We start from the raw sequence: 20,365 nt of genomic DNA, 5'->3' as shown, positions 1-20,365 counted from the left end.
TTGTGTCTCTACTTATCCTGCCAGCCTTGGAGGTGGTGTAGCAATGCAATGCCAAGACAGATGCCATCCCTTCATTGGTTCAGTCTTACCACTGAGGCAGAAACATGTCTGGGCAAAGATTTCCTGCAAGCATTCATTTGCAGATAGCCTGCCTCACCTTCCTAAAGCACTTAGGAATTGATAAAGCCTCCAGCCTGGGAAAAACAGTTCCCACCTTGATCCCAGAACATCTGTGTGAGACAAAGGATATGCAGATAGATAACAACTTAATGTTATGAAGACTTCATTGTCCAATGAAGGAATCCCATCTTCTAGTTTCCTGATTAACTCTCCAAAATACTTATTTACCTAAGCAAGGTTTTTTTTCTATACATCAAAGTACAGACACAGGAGTTGGCTATATTGTCAGTAAATAAAAATGATTGCTTTCTGCGCTTTCAGCGTCGAACTGTTAAATTGGCTGAAAATATCAAATGAACATTATTAGACCAACAAGATTGCAAAATTATTCCAGACCATACATGCAATTATGAAAAATATTGTAACACACTTAATGGCATTTTCACACTTACAGAGCCATACTTTAGCCATGATTATGAATTATTTTCAAAATTGCTCCAGACCTAAAATTATAGCACAGCTGCAATTTGTTGTGCATAATTTCTGAAAATAACTTTACCACTTGTAACCTTGGTGTATAAACTGTATATTATAATTTTTTTTAAAAAAAACCAGACTGTTTATAAAAAAAGCCATACCTAATCTCTGGGAAGTTGCTTATAGCAGTAACAATGATGAGTGATTTCTGTTTGTAGCAGCTGCAATTTAACAGTTATATCCATTTAGGTCTCATTGACCAGCAGGTGAAGTGTACAGCACTATGTGCAGCTGGAGCGAGTCATTGCTTATGTCCTCGCCACTCTAATTTATACTTAGAAGCATACCTGTGTGAGTGTCACTAGTCAATTTGTTCCACCACATTTCAGTGATCCAGGCTGAGGACCCTGGCACTGCACAAAGCCCAATCAATCCAACTCCATGAGTGAGAGGCAGGAAACTTTTATTTTAGTTGCTTCCAAAATGGACAACTGACCAAAGATGGAAGCAACGTTACAAAGTTCAGAGGTTATATAGGAATACAGATGTCATTCACAAAGATCTCGTTGATTACATCATTTTTAGCCAACCTTTTACATAGGATAAAAGATGAAGCCCTCTTCAGGTGATTTCCTACATCTCATGACCAGAAAATAGTGACCAAGAGCGCCTAAGGCAGACCTGGGCATTATGCGGCCCGCGGGCCACATCTGGCCCGCCAGATGACCCTGACTGGCCCCCCTGCCGTGGTCTTTGAAAGCCGGTTGCCTTGGTTTCTGCGGGGTTTTCAAAAGCGCCTCGCCCCCCTGCCTTTTGGCCCGGCCCTCCACAATATTTTCTGTTTCTTATGCGGCCCCATGGAAAAAATAATTGCCCACCCCTGGCCTAAGGGATAGAGATGTTGCTATGCTAATGAGGCCCAGGGCAACATGCCAGCAAAGTTGCCCATGAACCTCTTCTGCTCCAAGGTCGCATAACAATGAATTTTGGCGAAAATCTTTATCTCTTATCCTGGAGGAGATTGGAAGAATCTAATTCATGACCTTTCTGAATAGTTTATGGTCCTCAAGTATCCTTGGTATGCAGGAGACTTGTAGCTCCCTACTGAGCTATTTCCTAGGCAATAAATTGATCACTGGGACATGATCTAAATGCTTTCATACCTCCATGTTAATGCTCATACCCCCAAAAGTGCATTTACCTTTCCAGTGTGCTAGCTTTCGTCCTAGTTGTTAAATAAAATATAAGTCTGATTCTTTTAAATCTGGTAAAGGGATAGGGCGGTATATTAAATCAAATAAATAAAAATAAATAAATAATATGCAACAGCCTTTCATGTTAGCAACGTTATTCTTCTTCTTCTTTTTTTTACTTCAAGTCACTATTACAGTCAGAGTGGTGTTTTGCCACCTCTGCCAGGCTAAGCAGTTGGTATGCTACCTGTCTCACCCCAACCTAGTCACTGCGATCCATGTAATGGTTATCTCCAGACTGGACTACTATCTCTCTATGCAGGGCTTCCCTTGAGTTTGATCTTGAAGCGCTGGTCCAAAATGCAGCAGCCAGGGTTCTTATGGGAAGACATCAAAGGTTGCGTATTTGGCCCGTATGTTCCTAGCTGCACTGGTTACCAATGTAACACCAGATCAAGTTCAAGGCTTTGGTGTTAATCTTTAAAGCCCCAAACAGTCTGGGATCATCATTTATGTGGAACTAGGGCCCCTTCCATACATGCAGAATAATACACTTTCAATCCACTTTCACAATTGTTTGCAAGTGGGTTTTGCTATTCTGCACAGTAAAATCCAGCTGCAAAGTGCATTGAAAGTGGATTGAAAAAACATTATTCTGTATATGCGGAAGGGGCCTAGGTTTCTCAATACAACTCCCAGATGGAATTACAATCCACTGGAAGAAATCTACCAGTGATCCCTGGTCCTGAAAGTGTTTGGCTGTGCTGAACCAGAGTCAGAGCCTTTTTGGTTTTGGCCCCAGCTTGGTAGAACTCTCTTTCAACTGAGACCTGGGCCTTTTAGGATTTAGCTCAGTTCTGCAAGATCTGTAAGATGTTCTACCAGATCTATGGTTTCTTTATACATACATACATACATACATACATACATACATACATACATACATACATACATACATACATACCTTGGCCTTTCTATCCCTCCCTGATAGACAGATACATACATACCCTGGCCTTTCTATCCCTCCCCCTCCCTCTCCTCCCTTGCATGCCACCCGTCACTCCCTCCCCTCCCTCCCCTTGCATGCCACCCCTCCCTTTCCCCCTCCCTCTACTAGGGTGGGTGGGCCATGTCCAGATGCCGGACTCCCTCCCCTTTCCTTCCCTCCCTTGCATGACACCCTCACCTCTCTCCTTCCCCTTCCCTTGCATGCCACCCCTCCTTCCCCTACTCTCCCCTCCCTATTATTTGTTTCTATTCATTGTCATGGGACTGCTGGGTTGGATTGGTTTATGTTGTTGTGATTGTTCGTCCTTCTGGGTTGTCCAGCTAAGCATGTTTTATTAGATTACAATATAGCATCAGGGAGTATTTTAACTGTTGGGTACCTTATTGTTTGTATGGAAAATTTACATTTCTGTTTTTGCATTGTATTTGCTTTGTGAACTCATCCTTGGATAGGAAAGGGTGGGATATAAATTCAATAAACCAAACAGCATATATTGTTCTCTCCTATCAATTTCATCCTCATAATAACCTGTGAAGTAAGTTATGCTGAGAGTATTTAATTGGCCCAAGGTCACTCAGCAAGCTTTCATGGCAGAGCAATGATTCATGATTCACTCCTGGGATGCCCAGATCCTAGTTTCGACACTCCAACCACTTCTCCACACTGCCTCTCTTTTATTAACATGTTGGTGAAAAGCGGCCGTCAGCTATCTTTGTTCAATACAGAACATGGATTCTTTGCCTTTTATACCTGTTTAGAGAGGAGGTTAGGCATACACAACTTCTCTTGTTATAATAGTAGTAAAATCTGCACCAACTGAAGCTTTTCATACATGAATATACTTGTGGGCACAGAAGCCACATTCTGTAGTGAATATGATAAACTCTCCATTTAGTCTCCTTTCTGGGTCTAGGCCAGTGCTGGATTTAGGTATTAGGTGATTTTTACAGAGCTCTGACAATTAGCGTGGTATAGTGCATAAGGCATTGGACTAGGCCCTGGGAGACCTGGATTCGAATCCCCATTCTGCCATGGCAGCCTTCTGGATCACCTTGGGTCAGTAACTTTCCTCAGATCACCTATCTCACAAGGTTGTTGTGAGGATAAGACAGAGGAAAGGGGAATAATGTAAGCTGCTTTGGGTCCCCATGTGGGAAAAAGTGGTGTATAAATAAAAAAAATAAACAGCATCCCTTTTCAGAACATCTGTGTCATGTAGTATGTGATGCAATCAGACAGGATTCCCCCTCCCATACGAGCTAAGTGCTATCAAGTCACTTCCGACTTCTGTCCCTATGAATTAATGACATCCAAGATATCCTACCTCTTTACAGGTGAATAATCTCAATATAGGGAAAGCTTACACACACACACAGTGTGCATCTTTGTTTTGGCCAAAGTACAAGAATTGGGTGGCCACATCCTCCTGGCTTCTTGTTTTTCTATGCAGAGACAAGTAACTGTAAAGAGGGATCCTGCAACTTCAATTCAGGTAGGCAGACAGGCAAGCAAGCAAACAAACAGCATCACTGGAATCTAGAGGCTAACAGTTCAATCCTAAACAGAGTTAGCAGCCATCTAAATCTGTTGAAGTCAATGGGTTTTAAAAAATGAGTTTGCTTATCCTCATTATCCCAAACTTGTCCAAAGTAGATCCTCATTATGGATCAGTCCAGTTTAGTTTGCCAGTCAGACTGATAGTAGTGTAGCGAAAAAAAGAATCAAGTCTACATTCATACCAGTCAGTAAAACAGTTTATTATGGTTGGAAGTGAACAGCAAGAGACAAGCCAGCTGTCTTTGAAAAGTATCCTTATGCGAAATGTACTGAAAGGAACACAGGATTCATGCTTATGAAATATTATTTAAGTGCGTACAACAGATAATGTGAAGGAACCTTTAAAGTTGGTGGGTGTTTGAGAGATCAGCTGCACAGAGATTGCTTAATGACAATTATTTTTTTTAGCCATGTTTTCTTTTAGACTCATGTGTGTGAAATATTCATTTCAGGTTGAGTGGCCTTGGAAATATCATCACATCAGAACATTTTGAACATTGAAGCAACTCATCCAGCAGTTCTGGCTGAGAACTGAAGAACTTGGTGGTGGTAAATGGTAATTGTTCTTACAGTATTATTTCTAAAAAAAATAACATCAGATAATGACTTGCATGTATACACTGCATCGTTATTTTTACATTCCCTTTAAGAGATCATGCCTCTAGGTCTTTTTTCCAGAACTTCTGTCCTCTGCCTATGACAGCAGAAAGAAATTCTTAAATTAGGAATCTTATATTTTTAGTCAAACATTGGGCTCCAATCCAGCCAGTATCAGTACAAGGATATTGCAGGGGGCTAAATGGAAGTAGTCATTCTTTTAACCATGGTCATAATCCTGATCACAAGACCATCTAGCCCAGTAGTTCTCAGCTTTTTGTATCCAATATTCCACCAACCATTCCATCAAAAAACCTATCACAATTGACACAAAATGTCCACTTTTTCCAAGGAAATTTTTTTGTGTATCGGTATTGTTATTGATACTAACATGCACAAGTCACAGAAAGACAGTCAGTGGCATGTAAGGTCAACAGGGGATCATATTCCACACTTGTGAGTGGAAACAGGGATTGAGGGAGAGAGAATTCTTAATAGTTATTATGATCACCCACCTAGACTGTTTTTTGTGTTGCACTTACGAGTACTACTGGTTGAGAATCACTGATCTTGTCTGCCATTTTGTCTTCAACAGTGGTCAATAAAGATCTCTTCACAGTACTCCATGCACAGTGGTGAATCAAGTGCCTTTGAAAAATGCAGGGACATTCTCTAAGATGGATTTATTTCTGCAGTGTCAGAACCAAAAGACTAAGCTCTGTCTCGGAAGGCCAAACAGCAGCTAATTGTATACATGCAACAAATGGTGATGGTGTAAAAAAGAAACTGCAAAATTCCCTGTTAGCTGTTTTCTTTTCCAAATACTCATCTCCATCAGGGTTCTAGATATTTTAGCAAGGATAAATATGTGCCTGGAATCTCAGGGTGGGGAGACAGGCTGGTAGGAGATTTGGAGTGGAAAAACAGCTGATAGGGTTACATATTTATTTAATGTAACATGTTTACACAGAGATTTTCTTGCAGTCAGATTCACTAGTTACACATATTTAGGTACAAATGACAATTCATGAATTTTTAAAAACCAACATAAATTAACCTTTCCTAGTGTTTTGCTGATTATATGATGAACACTTTATTGTGTGTACAGATGCCTTATAGGAAGTTATACTGTTTATATTGTCCCTGAAAACTTTATGATGTCTTTCCCAGCCCTGCTGTTGTATAAGGCAACAGATCAGAATTTGGATCTATGTGTACCCAATGCCCTGCAAAAATGTTACACATATCAGAGAAGGTATGACCAATGTTGGCTGATATTAGAATTCAGTATATATTTCTCTCTTTCAAGGTTACATTCTATTTATCATTCTTTTATATACACCATGAAGTCATAACATTGAATTACTATATAAAATTTGGGATGACACTATTCTGAATACAGACAATAAATATATGTCCAGATCTTCCTTACCCAGGAGCTGTGCTGTGGGAAGGCCAGGGCCACAACACCATCCAGTTCTTCTGTCCTAGCTATGCATCAGGAAGGTTCTCAGAATTAAGACAGAATGGGGGCTATAAGGTTGGTCTTCCTCTTCCTCCTTTTCTCCTCTCTCTTTCTCTCTCTGCCATTCCCTGATGGGCATGAAATAGGTTTGACCCTTCTTCTCTGGCCTTCCCTGGGCTGGGCTAATAAAGGCTTGTCTGGGAATAGACTGACCATGGACTCCTTGCAATGCCCTCTTTTCAGAGGGAGGCCCATAGTGATTGGAGGGGAATCTAGGTCACTGGACTTCCCCTCTCATACCGTGCCCTCCCCTGAGGTATCAAGAGGCAGCTCTGATAGCTGCAAAGGTCTAACTGCTGCTGGCTTCCTCCTCTGGCCTGTTTTCAGGAGCAGCCTGCTGGCTCAGGCTCACTTTCCATCTGAGGCCTGCCAGGCTCTGAAGCTGCTGTGGGTGTATTTCCTTGCCCTTGCTGCTTTACCCATAGCCTCTTGTTGGTCTTGCCTGCCTCAGCAGTGCCTGGGCAAGGCTGTCCCCTGCTGGAGTCTTCTCTAGCAGGTGAGTGTGGGGCAGGGCCAGCAGCCTTGGCCAATATGGCAACTCAACATTTACTGAAAATACATTTGACTATTTTGAAGCCAGAACATTTGTCTCCTTTGGTTTAGGGCAAGGTGGACATTCAAACCCACAGTTGTTTCATCTTGTGAGGATAATGCAGCAAAACTAAGAAAGATTCAAATTTAAAGCTAAGTAATTTCTAGAAAAAACAAACTACTGCCCTTGATTGTTTTACATATCATCTTTCAAAAAATGTACACCAGAAAGTACCTTGTCAGAATATGTTATAAAGCACCATAGAAAGATTTAAGAGAAAGCACCAAGTGTACAGAGTTCTGATGAAAGGACTATTGCGAAAAGCTGTCCAGGAAACCAGAAGACTTCATAGAAGTTGGATTTTCTAAAGGCACAGTTTGTTATGCCCTGAGGAAAATGATGGATATCAGGTTGCCATCATACATCTACCTTATAAAAGATGAGTTTGAATCCTGGTACATGATATTACTACCCCACAGCATACCAAGGGGGGTCAAGGTGCAACAGTGAAAACATGTTTATTAAAAATAAAAAAACAAAAAACCTCTGTAATCCAGCATCATGAAATGATTCCAATTTTAGTACCTCAGCAGGAGTTCCAATGACACGTTAGTGCTCACATGTCATCCCAGGAAAATGTCTAATCCTGCATATGTTTCAAGAAAGCACCATATCTCAGGCATAGCAAAATATTGCTTACTCAATAAACCACCAATATGGCATGTTATCAAGCGAAGCTTTCTGTGTCAACAGGGTCATCTGAAATGCCACTAGAAATGTGGACAGTGGTCTAAAAGTACTCAAGGTAATGGAGACCACGCACAAATGTAAGCAGCTCATCACATTATGGCTGCTAAATGGAGTAGCTTCCAAATGGAAGCCTCCACCGGGTGGCTGTAATGGAGTGGCCAGATTCATGTGAACTATGGTAATAACTACGTAGAGGTGGCCAACCTATGGTGTTACAGATGTTCATGGACTACAATTCCCATCAGCCAGGGGCATCAGCCAGGAGCATCTGGAGCATCATAGCTTGGCCACCCCTGAACTAAAGTGACAATTAAAACTATGTTGGTTGATGGGCACTCAATTTACTTGGCAACTTATTTGCAATAGCAGATTAATGCAGCAAGGCCATCACATGGCAATTTACGTCCTCATGCAACAACACATCATTTGAACTAGCACTTGTGATAAGGATGCCAAGTCAGTGACACAGTGTCTCTTCTCAAACTCCTGGAAGAGTTTGGCCAGCTCTAAAACGCATGCATTATTTTCGCCTTTCCAGACATGCACTATTTTGTTTTGTTTTTTCAAAGTTGCCAGGTACTACCCTTTCCTAGTTATAGCTTCCTATAGCACATCTTCCATGTTCTGGAAGGATATATGCCCTTCATGCTTTATAGTAATTAGTCCTAATAATACTGATGAACCATACTGCAAGTCCTTAAAGATCCATTCTACGAAAATTGTGTATAGGAGGTAAACCAAGCATGGGACACTGAAAACACCCAATTGTTACATTTGGGTTCAACACCTGGGATGGGACAATAATAAGGCAAGAAAGATGATATTATGGACACTGACATCATTTGTGCATACACACATGTATACAAATAATCCAAAGTGTGTTTTCTCATTGTGTCTATACATGTGACATATACCTAGCTGAATCTAGGAAAAGCTACAAGCATTGGTCTCCCAAGGTCAGTATTGTGTACTCTAGCAGTAGCAGGATCAAAAAGAATTATTTGATCCTTTTAACTGAAGATAGAACCTGGGGCCATCTGGATGCAAAGCAGATGCACTACCACTGAGCTACAGCCCCAGCCGTGTTCAAAATATGAACACTGATGTGTAAAAATCACAGATTCATCTTTTAGTGATTGTGTGAAATGTCACTGTGGCTGTAAGTTCAAAACTGCCTGAAGCCTTACCTTATTATATTGCTTACAGCCCAATCTGCAAGCCTCTGGCATCCAGGGATGGTGCTGCTACTGCCTCCAGAGGGCTTTCAGACAGTGCAGAAAAACCCCTTCCCCCATTCCTGGCCACCTGACAACCCTCCATAAGGCTAAATGGAGTTAGCCAAAGGGTGGTGTAACTCCAAGGCTCTAACCAAAGTACTTCTGGTGTGAAAGCCTGGGTGGAAGGCCAACTACAAGCCAGCTGCACCCCAGGATTGCCCCACCCTTTTGCACTGGCATGCACACAGATGCCAGCATAGCTCCGGAGCAGTACCAACTTCTGGGTTTCACAGTCACAAAGTTGTGGGGTGGCCAGGCTGATGCCTTTGCCCTCTGCATTAGCAAAGGAGGCAAATGTGCTGGAGCAAAACAAAAAAAGATTGGGCTGTTAAGAACAGTTCTAAGGATGATGAAATTGTAGGTGGCTGAGAGCAGCTTTTGTGTCTGTTAGGATTATATTTTCAACTGTGTGCATTAATTTCCATCTGACAGCTGACTACTCACCCCCGCTTTAGATTTCACTATTGAAGACTTTGGTGTGATCTACCAATGTGGCCACCACTGGAAATTCCAATTTTTATACCAGTCTGTAATGGTCTGTATACCAGATGCCTATTTGGAGTGTTAATATATTATTAAATATCATCAACATTCAGACAAGTTATTGGGAGTATCCACATGAAATCCTAACTTTTATACCATGAGGAATGTAGCCTCAAAGTAGGAAATTTGTGTGTTCTAAATGCTAAGAGATAATAATATTCTATTAAAAATGAATTCTACAAGACACTGTTGCAATCGATCACTTTGCAATGAAAGTACTGTTCCCTAGACCACAACTAAGTAAACAAGTCAGCATATCACTTTTTACCATATCAGACTGTAATCCCTCACAAATTTCCACAAACACCTTTTTGTTAAATGGCTGTGTTTATGTACTCTGCAGAGGAAGATGGAAGCTGAAGTATGACATTGCAGTCAGCTTTTCATATTACATTTGTAATACCCAAAGCTTCCACAGCTTTTTTTTTGGTAATGTGTTACTCTAGGCATGGAATTGCAAACCAACAACCCTTGGTGAGAGTACCTGTATGTGTGCTGGGTGAGCCTTTACACGCCAACTTTCACAAACTTTATGGAACAGCTAAATGTTTGTGAGAATCCATCTGAAGGTATCTGTAACTTGAAAAGTACAATTAAGTAAAGATTTTGAAGTGAGTGACAAAATAATATTTTGAATAAAAACCTGCTTTTTTTTATCAGCAGGCTCCCTCTCCCTATGTATATATTTTGGCCGGTGACATAGATGGCACTAATTACTGGCTCTCTCTAAGGAAGCCTTTTCAAGTACCTTCAGCTTTCATTTTCAATAATCGCAACTTGAGGTGACCATCATCTACAAGACCAGCCAAACAATATTCACACATCTTGGCAAAACATATACAGACTCTCTTTTTATCTTGGGACTTCTACTCGGCCTTTCCTCATCTCTCTTTCTGTCTTTAAGAGGAGGAAATGCTTCACAAGGTGAGCTCACATATAGAAGATGGGTTGAACATGTGAAACAGCCATCACAGGTCAAACACTGTAGACAAAGCTCTTATACCATCTGACATCACCTCAGACAAACAGAAAACCCTTTTTTTCAGTGCCTCAGTTCAGAGTTACATTACATAGTCACGAGACATGGAGTGGATCACCCTTCAACCTCCTGAAACAAGTGCCAATAAGACAAGTGCCAATAAGTGGCCTCATATCAAGAGCAGCTAAAGCCTGGTGACATCTTTGTTCTGCTGCAAGTCCCCGATGCTCTCATAATCATTTTCTTGTGGGAGATCTGATTGGCTGGTATTAGGCACCAAAACACTTCTGTCTTCCTCATGACTGAGAGTCTGAATTGCTTCATAGTCCGATTCCAACTCCCCATTTAGTCTGTCTGATGAGTGAGGTATGGAGACAAAGTTTGGAGCATTTTCCAAGTCCTTCACGCTGGCATACAGGCCACTGCAAATAGATGGTGATTTCTGAGGTACAATTTCAGGGATACAAGTGTATGTGGACTCCAGCTGTTTGGTGGCCTGCCCTGGCTTATTTACAGAAGAGTACATTGCTGAAATCTAGAGAGGAAAATAAAAGTATATTTAAACACATACAAACAAAATCCTTCCTCAGGTTCTTACTTGTAATTCACTGATGCATACAGGAAATAAAATATTAATCTCCAAGTGAAAAAAAAAAACCCTTTAGAATCATAGAGTTGGAAGAGACCACAAGGGCCATCAAGTCCAACCCCCTGCAATGCAGGAACATACAATCAAAGCACTCCCGACACATGCTGATCCAGCCTTTGTTTAAAAACCTCCAAAGAAGAAGACTCCACCACTCTCCACCACTTTAGAATATTCAGTTATCACTAAGAACTGCAATGGCATGTAAGATTTGCAACAGGAATGCCACTGAAAGGAGAGTAGCCTTTGCAGGCAGAAATGCAAATATAGAGACTGTCTACATATTGGTAAGCCAAATATTTCTAAACATTAGAACTGAGGAACAGAAAGTTCACCATGCTATTTCAGAACAGCATCTCTGTAGTGTGTGTCACATGTGGTCCAGTCCTACATTTGACATTGCTACATTGGAGGAAAAGGCAGGGCAGTGAAACTTCTTTTGGACCAGATGAGATTTGGCTTCTCCCCTTTGATTGTAGAAGTGCAGCAACTAGGCAGGGCTTCTAAATGGCAGTGTAGATGCCAAATGTTAGATGCATGTTTCTGTTTGTCAAGAGACACTCCTAAAAGTGATTGGTGGCAGTTGAGGATTACCCAGGTCGAATCTCCACTGCTGTCTTAGCCAGGTTTCAGAACACAAACTAACCAGGTTTGAGGTCGTTTGTGTTCTGAAACCTGGCTAAGACGGTAGTGGGGATTCGACCCCAGTTGTACTTGGGGAGAAGGGATGCATTGCCAACCTGAGACATGGGATGGTCACAAGGTTCTATTGCCCTCACAAAGTTCTAATCAGAAGGAATAAGTATGGACTAGGGCATCCATTCCTTCACATATACACTTAAAAATAATCACATATGCACCTGGCCTGGGCTACCCCACTCCATTGCTCTTAAGTTATCACTGTAATAACCTATGTCATGTCAAATATTTGGTAATGGGGGAACATATATAAGAGGTCATTAAAAGCAGTAAATATCTTAAAGCAAAATTCTTTGTTGAAATTACTAGGACTTGAATCCTAAGTGGCCTTTGTGCACATAGAAGGCATGTCTGCATATACAAGATGAATTCATTAATTCATCATACCAGCTACAATATCTCATGTTGCATTGCCAGCCACTCAACAGAATTCCTTGACCGGCTGGAGTGGCTTTCAGAGAGCATGAACAGATTGAAGTGGAATGTGGAAACAGCAGTAAACAAATGGAGCTACATGTGTAGTTCTTTGGTTAGAAAAAAATGGCTTTCAATATTAAATGTATTCCTGCACTAGCTCATAATTTAAAACTAGCAGTTGCAAGCTGCTTGTTCCACTGTAAAATACAGAAATTGTTACAGCTTCTAGGTTTGCATACACTAAATATAATCCTCTTTTTTGGGGTGGTGCAGGAAACTATCTCCTTGTTACAGATTTGCTGACTGTTCTGAGACCCTGCTTAATCATACAGCATTTATTTCGATTTAATTACTGGAAAAATAAGTTATTACATTTCATGCCGGAAACCCACCTCATCTTCTGTAAGAGATGGGTCTTCTTCTCGGGATTTGTAAGACAGTGAACTAAGCCTCTGTGGGGGAAAAAGAGGAAAATAAGCCTTATTAACAGCCAGCAGTGACAGACTTTTTAGACACCCTCTCCTATGAATCAATATAATGTACTAAATGGTCATTTGTACATCCTTCCATTTTCACATTAGCCAAAATCCACACTGCAATTTCTGAGATAAACAGCCTAGAGGTAAGCACAGTACTGCTTTTGTACATGGCAGATCCTTTGTGATGAGCTTGAATTCTGAGGAAATGGGAGAAATGATCTAATAGTTCTGCTTTTCCTCATAGTAAAATAAGTCAGCAAAAACACTAGGTATGCAAACAAAACAACAGCAATGAGCTGACGGTGTATCGCAAGATTTTCATTTGAATTTTTGTATGTTTTATGAACATTATCAGAATATCAGTAAAATTTATTCTAGGATTCCATAAGGTAACATTTAGCATTTTCTTAGATTTAGAAAAATCTACAAGGCAGAAATGTGACAAATATTTGTCCATTGCAATGTATGGCAGTGCAATTTACATGAAGTTTGACCTCAAAGCATCCTAATTGGGTTTGGGCATGCACATTTTGAGATGGCTAATATGTAACTGCTGTAAATGGAATGGACAGGTCCCATTTGGAAAAGAACATCAAAAAAACAACAAAATTCTTGCCCTTGCTAAGGCTGGAATAGGAAGAAAAGATTGAGCCCTTGGGGATGGGTGGTGTAAAAATCCAAAAAATAAAATAAATTAGCATAGCTGTGGCTCAAGGATTATTGCAGAAAACTACTATGAGAAACTGAAGAATTAGACTGGACCAGTTACAGCATAACTGTAGACTAGTTACAATGTAACTGCATCACAACAATATTTATATATTTCAAAACTACAATTATGTGTTCCATCATTACCATTTTCTAGCATGCTACAGCTGTATTTTTCAAGGACAGTACAAGGCTACACTTCCACATATTATATATTATAGTGCATACTAAAAGAACCAAGTTCTGTGTAACTCCACTTCAGTTTACTTTTTCTTCCCTGAATACATTTCCATTAGTGAAATATATTTCCCCAGCTCTTCAGGGACTGTAGGTGTCATTTCTTGATTAATTCTTCTAAGTGGAACGGCTGCAACGAATTCCCAGTTCTTACACCTTCTGACATTGTATAGTGTTCAAGCTGAGAAGCTAGTATACAGTGAATATATTTATTCAAATGAGTAGCTATGAACCACACAGAAGTTTTGTGATTTCTTTGACACACAAGAAATGCAGTCAGTGTCATGTCAACAAAATCAGAAATGATTTTCATAAAATATTTTAAAAGGCCATTTTTTTAAACGAAGATAATAATGAATTCAGCTTGCTTTATGCCTCATCACTATACAAGACTAAATGCAGACTACAGACCCTAACCTTCCCTTCCTCTGCATACTTGTGGAGGGATTCTTCTCATGACCTTCTACACACATTAATATGCATGCACACCTATAGAATGGCTTAGATTGCATTTAATAACTATAGCAATATATGGGCGAATTCCCACTGCCTCCTTAGCACGGTTTCGGGCCACTTACTAACACGGTTTCATCGACGTCCTCCCCATGACTTCTGTGGCAGCAACCATTTCTGACGCTCGTTCGCCCTGTTAATCCGCATTCTGGCAGAACCTGGATGCAAGTGGTTCAGGCCCCGTTATCACAGTTTACGGCTGTTCCAAGGGGAGGAACAAGGTTTGGAACCTGGAGTTGTTCCCCGCCCCAGAGTGTGACGTGCATTTCATGCAGCCAATCAGATTGATTTGACCCTTGGCGCGGAAGTCTACTTCGGGTTGATGGAGCGATCAACGTTTCTGAGCATGTACAGCAATACAAAGTAAGGCGGTTAAGCCCTGGTAACCGATTTAACAGTAAAACTTTCAGAAAATAGTTGCTTTACTGTAAATGACAAGTATTCATAGTGGTTGCACTTCAGCGTTCGCACAGGTTTTTTAATGGGTAAAAATGGGTAGTGTTTCTGAAGTGGCTAACAGGTCCCACCCAACTGAACACCGACCAATCAGATTAGGGCAATGAAGCGCAATCACATGGCTGTGGGGATTGCAACGATGCCTACACCCGGGAGTCTCTGCTGTGTGTTCGCTGTGGTGGGGAGGGAGAAACTGCGATGAGGAGAACACAGATTCACAAGGAACAGGTTTGGATCCGCTTGCAATTTCAAGTGGGGATTCGCCCTATATTAGCTTGGAAAACCTCAATATGTAATAGGTTAATTTACTGTGATCACTTTATTGACTTCTAAGGATGTAAATAAAGTGGTCAGAAGTAACCAGATATTTGGAAAGAAAAATCCAACTTGGTATGCCTTTTCCCAAAAATGGGTAGGGTCTACTAGTTATCCTCATACTCATTGACTTGAACATCTTGCTATCAAAATTATTTTATTTTCCCAGTCCTGAGCTAGCCTGGTTGATTGGAACCATCACTGATGGGTAAGATCATGGCCAGATAAGGGGGAAACCCAAAAAACTCTTTAAGCAACATTTTCTGGAATTCACTGCCAGTAAAGGTAGCAGTGGCCATGAGCATGGATGGCTTAGACCATGGGTCTGCAACCTGTGGCTCTCCAGATGTTCAGGAACTACAATTCCCATCAGCCCCTGCCAGCATGGCCAATTGGCCATGCTGACAGGGGCTTTGATAGATATTGTATATTCCCTAATTTATCTAGGCTTTTCCCTGAGTCTCTGGGCTCTCTTTCGACTGGAGATTGGATTCATGGAGGAGAGATCTATCAATGGCCAAGGTGACTAGAGGGAACCTCAACATTTAGACTCAGCAAACATCTGGATACCAGTACTAAGAGACCTGGGAAAGCCTTGGCTTCTATGTCCTGTATGTTGGCTTTCTAGAACAACTGTTTGGTCACTGTGTTGCTGAACTAGAAAGATCACTTGTCTGATCCAACAGGGCACTTGTCTGATCCAATGGCTCATTGGAAATACTACTTGTACTGACTGTACTCCATATTTATTTGAAAGATGGGAATTAATGCATTTGCCACACAAACACAGAAGAAAAAATATTGCATATTTTAGACATCATTAAAAATCATGATTTGTTCAAAATAAACAGTGAAAGAAATAGAAATCTTAAACTACACAATTCATGCAATTCCTTGTTCCCCACCAATTATTCGGCATACATACAAAAATACAGTATGTTGCAGTAAATGTGAGAAGCTACAAAAAAATACATTTACAGGAAAATGTCAGAAAATTTCTACTTCAGACATCTACCAACATTTGGTACTTTCTCTCCCTGGGGAGATTCATCTACTCCCTGATGTTGTTATTATTATGCTTTTGTATGTATTTTAGCTCTGCTTTTAGCTGTTTTGATGATGTGTGTTTCTTTTGGTTGCTTTTGATAGTTTTTAACATACAAATTTATGATGTATGTGTTAACCACCTTGGTGGCCCATGGAAAGGCAGAAAGGAAGGGCATAAATTTTGCAAATAAAAATAAAAATAAATAAAATGTGAGGACATTAGTTTTGGCACACAGAAATTTCTGCTTCAATGTACCCATTAATCTTTACAGAACCACAATATTCTTCATTTTTACTGCCTTTGCTAAATAGCTCTACTTTATCTTCATTTCCATTAAAAGGGTAAATATCCCAGGGATAAATATCAGAAAGATAAAAGTGTACCTTGTCAGGTTCACTGGGGCCATTTGCCACCTCTTCCTCCACTTTGGCTCCCTTCTCCTGGACATTCTCATTTTCATCTAGGAGCTTCACAGGTACTGGAGGTGGAGCTTCAGCCTCCGTGTCTGGAGTGTGGCTAAGAGGACCCTCTGAATTAGCACTCTGACGGCTCTTTTTATTTCGGTCAACAGATGCATATTCAGCTGATTCAATCTTGCGTTCAGGGACATGATCAATATTTCCATTAACCATCACTGTAGCTTTGGGTTTGATATTGCAGTTCTTGTCTGAGTTAGCAGCTGTTCCCAGCTCCTTAATCTCCTTCACTGTTTCATACAAGCAGTCCTCAACTATGTTTTCTTGGGAGGAACTGTCTTTCAGTACCTCATAGGGCCCCTCCATTGCTAGAACATGATCATTTTCTGTATTTCTGGTTGACAGCACAGTTTCCATGGCATTATTTGGAGGAATTCTGGGCAACTCCCTGCTTTGATGATATTTTAGTGACCTTCCCAGACTGTCCTGCTGATCCAACAGATCAGTAACAGAAGTTTGCACTTCTTCATAAGGCTGGATGCAAGCAGTTGTGCTATCTTCTGAAAGGACTATAGAAAAAAATTAAAAATTGCATTAATATAACGAGCGAACTAATTATCAATTGTAGAAATGCTAGAAAAATGCATTATACTATAGGAGGGGGTTACTCTCCTTATGGGGACTGAATCATCTTTGCTTATACTGCATTTCTTACCTGTCTGCTCCTTAACTGGCCCAAATGAAACCTAACTAACAAAAATAATCTAATGGGAAAGAGAGAGTGTAGACTGAAGAAAACCACTCCAATTACATCTTAATCAACTTCAGAATTCCCTGTTTAGAGACAACTTTTAGATACAGAACCATTTACCATGGAGCGTGGATCAATTATCACAAGACAATAATTTAACAATCATTGTCTTAACCCTATTACAGACTTTCAAAAATTTCACCTATATACACACACAACTACCATGAACGAGTAGGTTACGCTCCTAAGAAGCATTTAATATCCTTTAGAACCTTTTAGGCTTATCTAGGTGTCCACTTTTTTTTTAGTAGGATTCCCTCTTCGAACTATGGTGGCATCAATTTTAATACTGAAGCTGAAGGGAAGGACCCCAATAAAGGAGGACTAGCTTTTCAATCCTAATAACAAAGATCTAATAGAACATATTTCCTGGAGTATTGGAGAGATACTGTTCCTTTGTAATACATAAAAAAGAACCAACCTCAAGAAAATATTATGAAAAGGTAGGGCATAATTAGTGAACTGGTAGGGCATAATTAGTGAACTGGAGACTCCCTTGCCGTCCTCAGGCCCTTGTTTGGCCCAGTTTTCCCTGCTCTGTGAAGCCGCTGTCGACAGGACCTTAGCTGCTGTTAGACCTACTACCTGTCCTCTGGATCCGTGCCCGTCTTGGCTTGTAAAAGCCTGCCCGGTGAGCTTCACGGCCCCATCTGTTGAGTATCATCAATAGCTCCCTTGAGCAAGGAGTTTTCCCGGATGGGCTGAAGGGAGCAGTGGTCCACCCACTCTTAAAAAGACCATCATTAGATCCTGGGGATCTGGCCAATTACACCGCCCGTCTCCGAATCTTTTCGTTTCTGGGGAAGGTAGTGAAAGTGATGTTGGAGCAGCTTCAAGGTTTCCTGGATGACGCATCGGCTTTCGACCCCTTCCAGTCGGCTTCCGTGCTGGGCATGGGGCGAGGAGACTGTTCTTTGTCGCCCGTCTGGAGCCTGCCACCTCGATATTCAGCTGACGGGCGGATGCGGCGCTGCTGATTGTTAGATCTTACACTTGGCGTTTGATGTGGTCGACCATGACCTTTTGACCCACACGCAGCGCCTCTGGAGTCGCGGGGCGCTGTCCTTCAATGGATTGCCTCGTTTCTCCGGGTCGGAGTCGAAGTGAGGAATTATTGAGGATGAGCCTCGGAAGTACCGCTTCATTCGCGGCGGTGTACTGAAGCTATTATCCCCACTGTTATTTGTATATCTATATCGACCCCTTGCTCAGCTGGTGCGAGGAGTTTTGGGCTGTCTTGTCATCAGTATGCGGATGACACCCAGCTCATTCTGTTGATGGAGAGCGACGCCGCCCTGCAGCTCTACAGCATTATTGTTTGGAGGCGATTAAGCTGGTTGAATAGCGACAGAGCAGGTTAAAGCTGAATCCATCGAAGGCGGAGATCCTCTGGTAGAGCAGCGAGGATGTTTCAGCCGCGGTGTGGGAGGGTCACGTGGCACGGAGAGCCCGCCGATGCGCCAACCTGGGGTCCACCTGGATTCGTCTCTATCCATGCCAGGTGGCCCGCCTAACCAGGTTGCTGCATCTTCGTCAGGCCGGTGATTTGGCCCCTTTCTCTCCCAGACCGACCTGGCCACGCAGTGATCCCATGCGGTCATCTCAAGATTTGAACTAATAGCAACTTCGCTCACAGCAGCCTTCCCTTGCGTCTGATTGGAAGTTAAAGGCGGATGAAAATGCAGCTGCATGATTTTGCTCACAGGCAGTGCCATCTGGGGAGCATATCCGGCTACTGTGTTGCACCAGCTGCATTGGCTCCCAGTAAATTCGAATCATCTTCAAGGTGTTGGTGTTGACCTTTAAGGCCTTCGCTGACCTGGGACAGCCATTATCTTCAACTGGTAGGGCATAATTAGTGAACTGGAGACTCCCTTGCCCGATCCTCAGGCCCTTGTTTGGCCCAGTTTTCCCCTGCTCTGTAGAGCGGCTGTCGACAGGACCTTAGCTGCTGTTAGACCTACTACCTGTCCTCTGGATCATTACCGTCTTGGCTTATAAAGCCTGCCCGGTGAGCCTCTGACCCCATCCGTGAGTATCATCAATAGCTCCCTTGAGCAAGAGAGTTTTCCCGGGATGGGCTGGAAGGAGGCAGTGGTCCACCCACTCTTAAAAGACCATCATTAGATCCTGTAGGGATCTGGCCAATTACACCGCCCGATCTCCGAATCTTTTCGTTTCTGGGGAAGGTAATTGAGAGAGTGAGTGTTGGAGCAGCTTCCAGGTTTCCTGGATGGCGCATCGGCTTTTGAGCACTACCAGTCCGGCTTCCGTGCTGGGCATGGGGCGAGGAGACTGTTCTTTGTCGCCCGTCTGGAGCCACCACCTCCCGATATTCAGCTGACCGGGCGGATCCGGCGCTGCTGGTGTTGTTAGATCTTACACTTGGCGTTTGATGTGGTCGACCATGACGCACGACCCGCACTGGCAGCGCCTCTGGAGTCTGCGGGGCGCTGTCCTTCAATGGATTGCCTCTCGTTTCTCGAGGTCCGAGGAGTCAGCAAGTGAGGAATTGTAGGGGATGAGGCCTCCCGAGTACCGGCTTCGTTCGCGGCGGTGTACCCGAAGGCTGTTATCCCCACTGTTATTTAATATCTATATCGCGACCTTGCTCAGCTGAGTGCGAGGAGTTTTGGGCTGTCTTGTCATCAGTATCACGGATGACACCCAGCTCGATCTGTTGATGGAGAGCGGCCGCGCCCTGCAGCTCTACAGCATTATTGTTTGGAGGCGATGCAGCTGGTTGGTTCGCGACAGAGCAGGTTAAAGCTGAATCCATCGAAGGCGGAGATCCTCTGGCTGCGACGCTTGAGGGGATGTTTCAACCCGCCCGGTGTGGGAGAGGTCACCGGTAGCACCCGACCCCCTCCGATGCACATAACCTGAAGTCCCACCTGGACCGTCGTCTCTATCCATGGGGCCAGTTGGCCCGCCTAACCAGGTTGCTTTTTCCATCTTCGTCAGGCCGGTGATTTGGCCCCTTTCTCTCCCAGACCGGCCTGGCCACGCAGTGATCCGTAGCGGTCATCTCCAGGTTGGAGCTATTAGCTTAACTTCGCTC

At 42.4% G+C, this 20,365-nt stretch overlaps 1 protein-coding gene across 12 annotated transcripts in view; it reads right to left on the bottom strand.

Moving 5' to 3' along the window:
* Positions 1-4,535: 4,535 nt before the first annotated feature.
* The window catches only part of PAG1 (phosphoprotein membrane anchor with glycosphingolipid microdomains 1), a 124,403-nt gene continuing 108,573 nt past the window's right edge, over positions 4,536-20,365 (bottom strand). For all 12 annotated transcript variants that reach the window (XM_048507544.1, XM_048507549.1, XM_048507548.1 and 9 more), the window contains 3 exons: positions 16,461-17,062; positions 12,714-12,773; positions 4,536-11,094 (listed from right to left, as the gene is read on the bottom strand). In XM_048507544.1, the coding sequence (XP_048363501.1) occupies positions 10,744-11,094; positions 12,714-12,773; positions 16,461-17,062 (1,013 nt within the window). In that variant the 3' untranslated portion in view covers positions 4,536-10,743. The remainder of the gene's footprint in view (positions 11,095-12,713; positions 12,774-16,460; positions 17,063-20,365) is intronic.

This window comes from Sphaerodactylus townsendi, linkage group LG09, assembly GCF_021028975.2.
Source record: "Sphaerodactylus townsendi isolate TG3544 linkage group LG09, MPM_Stown_v2.3, whole genome shotgun sequence".
In the NCBI taxonomy this organism is placed as follows: domain Eukaryota; kingdom Metazoa; phylum Chordata; class Lepidosauria; order Squamata; family Sphaerodactylidae; genus Sphaerodactylus; species Sphaerodactylus townsendi.
This window is presented reverse-complemented; position numbering and strand designations above follow the sequence as displayed.